Here is a 9816-nt window from a genome sequence, read left to right on the forward strand (position 1 = left end):
GTAATGAATTCCACAGCATTCCTCCTCTGTATGAGAAAGACCCTTTATAATATTCTGTTTTTGGAACGTGGTCCAGTACAACATTATATTCCGTATTTCTTAGCATAGACTTATAAGGGTTGTTCTCACAGACATTCGAGAAAGATCGCTTAAGTAACTAGGTACATTTCCATTCACTGTACCATACATTAATAGACTTAAGTGCCTTTGACGACTTGAGGCAAGCTCTTCCCAGTTTAGTTGTTTTCGTATTTGTGCTGAACGAACGTCATAACCTTGAAACGTTATTATGGACGACTTTGAGTTCCCGTAAGCTTATTAATAAGATGTGTTTTCTTTTCGGGCCCGGACGAACACTTAAGTGTAGCCTTTACATTTACACCTCACACTATCTGATAGAAAATTTTACCGTTAGGTGGTTATTTTCTGTGAGGGCAGACATAGGAATGCAAATAACAACCTTTTTCGCTACTAATAACTGTAATTCTTTATCTAACACGCACAAACTTTGCGTTTCGTGTTCAAGTGTTGTGCAGTGAATTCACTGAGAAACGTGGGATGGCTTAGTTCAGTAATACACTACAAATCATAAACGCTACAACAGCTTCAATCTTGTTTTGAAAAAGCGAAACTTGGCTCGTAAATCGGACAAAGGGAGAGCTCTCATATTTTTTTCAGCGAGTATATATAGAAAGTGTAAACAAACCCATCAAACTTCATTAAGCGGTATTCAGGACATGAGTTATGGGCAAAAAAGCGGCACTTCAAAAATGCCTGAATGACAAGTTATAAATATGAAAATACCGAATAACACAATTCAGTTTTATTCAAGAAAGGCGAGTAGCCCACCTGAACTGTTTCTAAATCTAAATCTCACGATCTGTAATCTCACGATAGCTATTAGTGTTTTGAATGTTATGAATGAGCAATAGACAGATAAATTATTTCTCGAAGATTTTTCACGTGACACTAACTTGATCGTGGATCCGTTCACCCAACTAAAGCTGGCTGAACACATGGCAAAATTCAAGATAAAATTAAAAACCAAAAACCAGATCTTTAGGATGTAAATTATGAGATAAGTATTTTTAGAGTTTAGCTAAATTCAATTCAATCGCATTAATAAGTTGAATCAAACTGTAAAATATAAGGCTCATGGAAAGTATGGCGTTTGCCCCAGTCCTACTGAATTTATTTATTTTTTCTGTTCTTGAAAGTGTTATGACTAGAAGAAAGAATTTCACAACTAGTATCGCACCCAGGCTAAGCTCTCCATTACGTACCAAACTCTGAAAAAGTCAGTGCATACTAAAGAATGTCTTTCATAATTGGCCCATTAGCCCTTTCCCGAACTTTAAACGATACGTAAGCTCAACCTTGGCACTTGGCTTGGTGCTTTCTAAGACTAGTATTATGTACCTTTATTGTAGCTTTGCCTAGTTACCTATGACCGAATATTAATCGACCATTATAAATTGAGTCCCTTGTCTACACGAGGTAAATATAACGTCATGGCGTCGTAAACTCCAACATTATTGATACCAAAAGGTTTAGTTTTATCGTTTGTCTCTCGATTGTCACTTTAATATTGATAGCGACGTTTCGACCTCACACCGCAGGTCCTATTTACCGACTCGAACTATTTGCACCACGTTGGCTGTTAGTGATTGGTGTATCGCAAACCTCGCTCATGGTCAAGGAGTGCGTTTCGATCCAAAGCATTGTTGGCATTGTGAGAAGAAGAAACTGATCCCTCAACGGTCCGCTGTGGTAGAAGTCGGTTGTCATGTTGTCTGATTGTAGGCATCCACGCTTCAGGAATCTTAATTCCACTCCCCTGTTGATTGTTAGGGTGAAGTCTTATGTGGATAACCTCCTAACTCTACGAAGGTGCCAGTGAGGGTCTCGGTCAATAAACTTAACTTCGTCCCAGAGCCGATGATACCCGGTGTTATTGGCGTGTTCGGAAACGGCCGAAGTTTTATACAGTGGTGTAACAAGCGACTCTTTCCAAATGTCAGGGAAACATCCGGATTCGTTATGCAAGTTACATGCATAAAATGAAAGCTCTATTACAGTAGAGCCCGTGGTGAAATTCATTTGGCAGTGCAATTTACCAATGGGTTTATATGGCACTTTTAAAATGCCCTCTTGAAGGCTGGTGTTCAGAAGGCAAAAAAAGAGACCCCCCTCCCCCGAAACTCCAAAACTAACATTCCCAGAACTGAGCCAAAGTGGCCTTTGAAATATCTCATCACACCCAACTTCTGTGCCATGTTTCAGCCAAATCAGTTGACCACAACTTTTGGTCTCTGGAACACTTTCTCAGAGAGTGACACATAAGACTTCACCTTAACAATATCAACAGGCACAGTGGAATTGAGATTCCTAAAGCGTGGATGCCTACAATCAGACGACATAACATCCGACCACTACCACAGCGGACCGCTGAGGGATCAGTTTTTTCCTCTCACTATGCCAACACTACTTTGGATCGAAACGCACCAACCATGAGCGAGGTTTGTGATACACCAATCACTGACAGCCACGTTGGTACAAATAGTTCGACTCAGTAAATCGACTTTATCGCCTGATGAGGACCTGCAGTGTGCGGTCGCGTCACGACCAATATCAAAGTGACAGTCGTGAGACAAACGATAAAACTAAACCCTTCATACATATTATCCATGATGATTAATATCTTCCCTCACAATATCGATAATCTGTGTTGTTTTATTACCAGAAGCAGAAGGGGCCCTTGGCAGCCTGGGTAGTTTTACGCCTGGTGTAATTGCTGGACTAGTGATTGGTTTTCTGCTCGCGGCCGTTATTTGCATGATCTTTATTTGGTGTCGCTGGAGAAGACAGAAGATTTCAAAGAAGAAAGGTCTAATTCTAGGGTAAACAATATTTTGTCTTCATAATAAAATTAGACGTGAGGAAATATTTTGGGGAAAATCGAAGGACGATAAAATTAAGAAATTCAAGATTGTTAAAAAAAACCGTTTTATTGGGTAATACTTGCAAAAAAGGCTTGTAACTAAGCAACAGTTAACTGGTGACTGAGTTTTTTAATATAAATATGAGAAAAACTTTTTTTTTCTTAAACCAGCTCCGCATTTCTTGATGGACCTCTTTAGACTCAGAATTCTTCATAGTTTTTGTTTTGTATAATGACTCAACAAACAAGATATTTATAACGTTTTCAAACAATTGCAACAGTAAACTCTTATCTCTCTTTTTTGCAGGAAAAACGGCTTTATTATTGATCATTGGGAGGTAGATGGTGACCTTGTTACGCTTGAATCTGAGATTGGAGAGGGAGCCTTTGGTAAGGTGTACAAGGGAACTCTAATCAAACCCACCAGCTCTTTGCCCCAGAAGTTTTGTTTGAAGCCGTGGAAGAAAACTACTAAAACTGTCAGTGGAAGTGAAACATACGTAGTTGCGGTAAAAGTGCTTCACAGTGAGTATCAATTGTTCCTGGTGTTGTAAATAATATACACTGAATAGTTTCTGACAATCCTTTGTAAAGGTATAAGCTGAATAACTTCAGCTTGAGTGTCAATGTATTTAGCACAAAATTACTAGTTAAGGACACCATTTTTACGTCTCTTGCTGGAGACGGGACCGCCATTTTACATGGTCATCCGGGTCACCCGAAGGTCTAGCCAATTGTAGGAAAAGGCAGTACCTTCATTTTTCAGTTACTTTAAGACTCAGAGTATTGGTCCGACCCCTGGAATCGAGCCCGCAATCTCCCGCTCTGCAGTCAAGCGCTCTGCTGAATGAGCTTTTATCCTGCGCGGTTAATACTTTCCCCAGGCTCCATACTGTCTAGCTAAAAGCCTCACCGATAAAATCGAACCAGAACCGATCCAGAGAAAGACATCCATTATTTTCTCTTTGCCATTAGATATGCCAGATGAAAGTGTACGGCAAGACTTTCTCGACGAAATTCAGTTGATGAAGGCGGTGGGGTCACACAAGAATATTGTTAGCATGGTCGGCTGCTGCACTCTCGAGGAACCTATGTTTTTGTTAGTGGAATATGCCCCGTACGGTGATCTCCTACACTACCTCAGAAAACATAGGAAAACGGTATTTATTCCCTTAAATACTTACATACATACTTATATTCCATCCCTAATCAGGTCTTTTCAGAAGTACAGACAAACATATTTAATAACTCTCTTAAAACCAAATATAAATGACATCAGAACTAAAATATTTAATATATAGATTTAGCCAGGGCTAAAAGCGAAGCTCTCGATAATATTTATAGTTTGTTCAAACAAAATATAAAATCGTGTAACGCCAAGCGGCGAAGGCAACGTCGGAGAACGGTGAAAAAACAACAATAGGTCTAATTAGCAAAAAAGCAACTTTCCACGTGCAGCACACTTTTTTTGTACATTTCTTTGCCGTTGTTTTGCACGACTACAACGTGAAACTTCCAGAAACTTTTTTATGGAGGAAATTTCGTAAGTGTTCCCGTTCACTTTTTTTTTTCACTCTGCTCATTTTCTCCTTGCATTGGTGGCCGCTACTGTGCCGCTAGCATTGTCACCCTCCGCTACAAAATTTTCATGTTGTTCTTCCAACAAAAAAATGCCTCCTTTGCTTTTTATCTCTCGCTCTAGATCTCTGTCCCCCTTTTTCTCTTTGAGTTTCGCTGGCCTGCCGCTTTTTTTCTTTTTCTCTGTCTTTCTCTTGTTCCATATTCCAAATTTGTGAACATAACAATTAATCGAAGCTTAAAACTTTGGAAAACACGAATACAGAAACAATTTCCGCTTTCCGGTTTCGTCTTTATTGACTCTTTAGTTGCCTCCGCTTTGCAAGACGCAGGTGGCTATGCGATTTCCCGCCAAAATAACCTCGAGTTGCACTTGAGTTGCCATACCTGTTGATTGAGTTATTTAACATTGGTATGCCTGTGGTGCGGACGGACGGTCGGGCGTACGGTCACGTGATTACCAAATTTTCTCGGATGGGTAGATTATCACATTTTCTTACCCATTGTGCTCCGCTGCGCGCTTCGCGCGCGAGAGCTCCGCTATAAGCTAATCTCTATTAGGCAGGTGAATAATTGTAATTTTAAAATTATCTAAACAGCCTAAGATATATAATGCTATTTGTTAAGAAATTATTCAATCAGATTTTTTCGCATTGCGTTCTTAAAAGTGTTATCGTCTTTGCAAAGTTTTAGCCTTGATCAAAGTTTGAGCCTAGTAGTATGGATATGGGATTACGATGCCAAAAGAAATTTTGTTCTTCTCAAAACGGTAACATCCAAGCTTTCAAGGCTCTTATGAACAACACCTTTTTTGCCCCCTTTCCCCCTCCCCCCCCCCCCCCTCCCATTTAAAAAAAAAATTCTCTTACATGAGTAATACAGTTGTCCCAAAACATATTGAAAACAATGCTTGTTTTATTGGCAAAATATTGGAGTGTAAACAACGTGCATTTAACAATTATTCCTCGAGCCCGAATGGGCCTTCGGCCTCATGGGCTATTGACTCAGAGGCCATGAGGGCGAGAGGAATAATTATTTTAGTAAAATCCAACTAGTTGGTCAAAAATATTGAGAATAAGAGAATTTTTGGCTATTTAAAGCTAGACTTTAATCCTTTTTTGTCGCCAAAAATCGTGCGCTTTTCGCTACAAGTAGGCTATAACGTATAGCCTAGTAGTAGCTCAACCAATCAGAACGCAGCATTGATAATAGACCACTAGCTGGATTTTACTAATATGTGAGATAACATGAAGTGCCGAATACGTTCGTATCCTAATTCTTTACGTCTTCCTGGCCTTCCAAAAGTCAAACAAAGAGCATGGAGGTTCCGTCACATTCATTACACCGGATGATATGACAAACAGGATGAAAACTAGCGGGGAAACCAAAAGCTTGAAAATGGAAGATCAGGAAGAAAAAGAAGACCACAACGAGGAGATTTTGACCTATGGAAATCTAATGGCGTTTGCTTGGCATATCTGCCAAGGCATGGTAAGCAAGCCACCAGTCTTAAGCTACTTTTTTGAGAAAAATGTACGTCCAAAATGAAGAAAAAAACGCCAGACTTCTCCTTCTAGGTAGCACAAATGGCTTGCTTCCGGCCGACTTACACGCAGAGTCTTTAAACAACCGAAGCTAACCGAGGAGAAAGTGCTAAGTTTTTTTCTCTGCCATCTGCAAATGGTTGAAAACTTTTTTGATTTGCAGTGACTCGGATAGGCTAGAGTATGACGATAAACTCAGGGCCCTTTCGCGCGGTCGTTCCACCTCATCTGATTTTGCACAACGTTTAAATTTCTGACATAAAATTGTTTTTTTCTTGTGTAAGGACTACCTGGCGAGAAAGGGATATGTTCATCGCGATTTGGCGGCTAGAAATGTACTTATTGGAGAAAATAAGATTGCAAAAGTGTCAGACTTTGGACTGAGTCGACACGTGTATGAAGAGAAAGTTTACCATGGCAAACCAAACAGGAAACTGCCCTTGAAATGGATGTCAACAGAAGCTATCTTTGACCACACATTCACGACGAAGAGCGATGTGTAAGATAACTCATCAATTAATGCATGTAAACTAAATATAGCGCTCTTCGTAAATGAAGAAAGTAAAAAACTAATTCATATACACTTTCAACGCAAAGTTCAAATGAATAAAATGATCAAATAGGGCGAGCTTATACTCTGCTGACAGAAGTTTCTTTTCGGCATGGGTTTTAACTTTAACGAAGTCGTTCACGTTGCTGGCATTCGCGTAGTTGGCTTGTTTACGACTCCGCATACGCTAAAAGTCATGCCGGAAAGAAACCACAGTAGTATAGTAGTGATATTTACTCCTTTTTGGGGAGGATCTCATTACTTTGCGATCAAATGCATTAACGCCAATGACGTCGTAGCCATTAGTCTTTAACTCATGTGTACAATGCGGTGGAATCTCATTTATGTAAGGTCATGTATACGCGCTATAGGGGTTTTTAAACCCCGTCAGACAGGTGTTCTAGTTTCTAACAATACGACGATTAATTGAGATTGACTAAAAGCTAAGAAAAGCATCCATTGGTACAAGTGTAAATTCAACGTGTCGATACCTCGTGACGTAATAACCCAAGTTTTATTTCCTGCTGCTTTCGTTATCCATCGATCATAGACAGCTTATTGTCCTGCTTCCGTTTTACGGTTCTCAGGCTGTGACTTTCCCCAGAAAAGAAATGAAGAAAGGTTTTTATAGCAGTACCGGTGTATTGTGATAGTCCCGTGATGGACTTAATCATCTTAACTTATTCACATAAAGGATTTTGCAAGTTAAGTGCATGCACCGTCAATCCCAATTATTGTAAGCTATACGTAAGGCATCACCCAGTTCCTTTAACAAAAACATACCTATCTTTTCAATGACAAATCTAATTTCGTTCCTCGTATTTCTTACAGATGGGCCTTTGGAGTAGTACTCTGGGAAATAGTTACTCTAGGTACACTAACAGCTAAATATATCTGTATACAAATTCGAGTAAACAGTGACTTTCAACATCAAGAGCGTTCTCGAAAAATATGATATTGACGGAGTGGTAAACATTTACGCCTATTTTTATCATACTAAATAAACTGAGACAACGTAGTATTGGCCTACTCAGCACGTGATCATTTTTCGTTTACGCGCAAAAATCATTTGAACCATTTTTGGAGGAATTGCGTGACACTGCTGATAACTGCCCTGTTGTTGCAATATTGCCAAAAAAAAATACGTAGGTAGTATTTGTGCCAGTTCAAGCAGAGGGTCCAGAGGAGATTCGTGTGAATAAATGAATTACTTATTTAAAGTCTCACCTTGAAAAATGTCTATACCTGTCGCTTAGCACGACTAATTAGCCCAATGGGATCTTTATGAATCTACTGTAAACGATTTCTTCGCTTCTTATCTGACCCAGATCGACTTTGTTGTTCGCCATTTTGAAAATCAATAACCGCAAGCCATATCCCCGCTGGCGCACGGCACGTCGCCCGAAGCGCGACCGAGACACGAAGTACCGAGTAAAAAACGGACAAGCTTTCCGTATTTTATACTGTAAGCCGATCTTGCGAGCCCTCAATCCCTTGGTTTGCGGTCTGTAGAATGTGTAACGAAACTGTAACGCGATCAAAATAACCCATTTTTCAGAGGTTTTCGACGGGTTTTGATGTTCTAACGACAAACGCATCTCCTCTAGACCCTGTGGTTCAAGTGCAAACTCTGAGAGCTGGGAAAATATTGACTTTTTAAAAGTTTTTCCTAAAATGGCTATTCGGTGTTTATCGCCAAATGCCCAGTTTTCTCTGAAGAAAGCATGGCAAGCCCGTTTTTCTATTAATTGGATTTTAATATAATATAGCCCTTAGTATGATCCACTTGTCTTACAAAGTCCTTACTGGTCTTACAAAAAGGCGTTTTTGAGTGACGCAGGTCAACCGGGAGTGGTCTTTTTTGCATTTATGGGCAGTAATCTCGCCCAAATGTAGGGAAACCGTCTCTGCAAGTGTGAAGACACTTAGCAATACAAATCTGTTAGTGTCACGAAAGGTATACCAGGGAAAAGGTCTCAATTCCTGTTGACGTACGTCGTTCAAAAACGCGGGCCTTTGCTTATAAACTCCCTACAATCTTGGGAAATACTTGGCATCTCTGGGATCCAGCCGTCTATAATACTGACTCCTGAATCATCATATCAGGTGGGACGCCATACCCTACCATAGAAAGCAAAGAGCTATTTCGACTGCTAAAGAATGGGTACAGAATGGAAAAGCCAGACACTTGCAACAAAGAGCTGTAAGTCATGACATTGATGATGTAGATATTGAACTTAAATAACCATTCAGTTACCAACAGCTAGTAGTTGATTCTTTGTGTACTTGGTAAATTTCTTTTACTTTTTTTTTTTTTTTTTGTTACAGTTACAAAATGATGCACGACTGTTGGCAGGATAACCCTGAAAATCGTCCCACCTTCACCCAGATTCGGGAGACCCTGGAGACTATAATGCAGAAGGACAATCCATACGTAGACCTGACTGCTGTGAAAGAATCGCACGTCGAATACAACGTGCAGTGTTTTGACAGTATGGCGGAGGAGTCCGACGATGATCAAAGAGACGACAATGTTGAAGTGGTGTGCCACGAAGGTATGCAAGATCGATTATACATTCATTCGCTTGGACCGACTTACTGCACATTGCTTTTAATCTAATTGTATATCCTTCTTTACAGAGGCAGGTGGAAACGTAAAGGTGAACATAACGAAAAATGATCCACAGCCCAGTAATTTGTCAGTGGATAGCAACATCAAAAGCGAAACCCAGCTGCGAACAGGGAGTAATAATTGTGCAAAGAACCATCAAGATCCTGAAATCTACGTCGGCTTATTTAATACACTGGAAACGCGTTTTTGAGGATCAGCTTCACAAGGATAAGCTCTCTGGTCCTGATTGTTCAAAAGTTGGACAATCCACTAGTCACTGGTTAAGTGTTACAAAAACCATTCCCGGACGTTATCCAGGTAGTTATTCATCTAGTGGATAAATATGGTTATCCACTGTTGAAGAGCTACGGCCTGTTTTAATGACTCGGCTTATGTAGGGTTATGCGGATTTCGGAATCCAGAAAATTTTTTCTTTTGGAATCCCGAATCCTGGGCTTTGGAATCCGTACAATGTAAATTCAGCTCTAGGAATTCGAAGTCCTGATTGCAAGTTCCACTGACAAGGAATCTGGAATCCAATACTTGAAATCCTGAATCCACAGACTGTCTTGGATTACCTTAATTAGGGCCA

The 9816-nt window shown here is 40.0% G+C and overlaps 1 protein-coding gene across 1 annotated transcript in view; it reads left to right on the plus strand.

Annotated features, from left to right (window-relative positions):
• LOC140944831 (uncharacterized) overlaps window positions 1-9435 on the plus strand; it is a 98830-nt gene extending 89395 nt beyond the window's left edge. Inside the window, exons 19-27 of the mRNA XM_073393932.1 lie at window positions 2744-2900; window positions 3249-3466; window positions 3917-4101; window positions 5825-6010; window positions 6348-6562; window positions 7445-7485; window positions 8720-8816; window positions 8942-9168; window positions 9254-9435. Coding sequence (XP_073250033.1) covers window positions 2744-2900; window positions 3249-3466; window positions 3917-4101; window positions 5825-6010; window positions 6348-6562; window positions 7445-7485; window positions 8720-8816; window positions 8942-9168; window positions 9254-9435 — 1508 coding nt within the window. The remainder of the gene's footprint in view (window positions 1-2743; window positions 2901-3248; window positions 3467-3916; window positions 4102-5824; window positions 6011-6347; window positions 6563-7444; window positions 7486-8719; window positions 8817-8941; window positions 9169-9253) is intronic.
• The last annotated feature ends 381 nt before the right edge of the window (window positions 9436-9816 follow it).

This window comes from Porites lutea, chromosome 7, assembly GCF_958299795.1.
Source record: "Porites lutea chromosome 7, jaPorLute2.1, whole genome shotgun sequence".
NCBI classification, from domain to species: Eukaryota; Metazoa; Cnidaria; class Anthozoa; order Scleractinia; family Poritidae; genus Porites; species Porites lutea.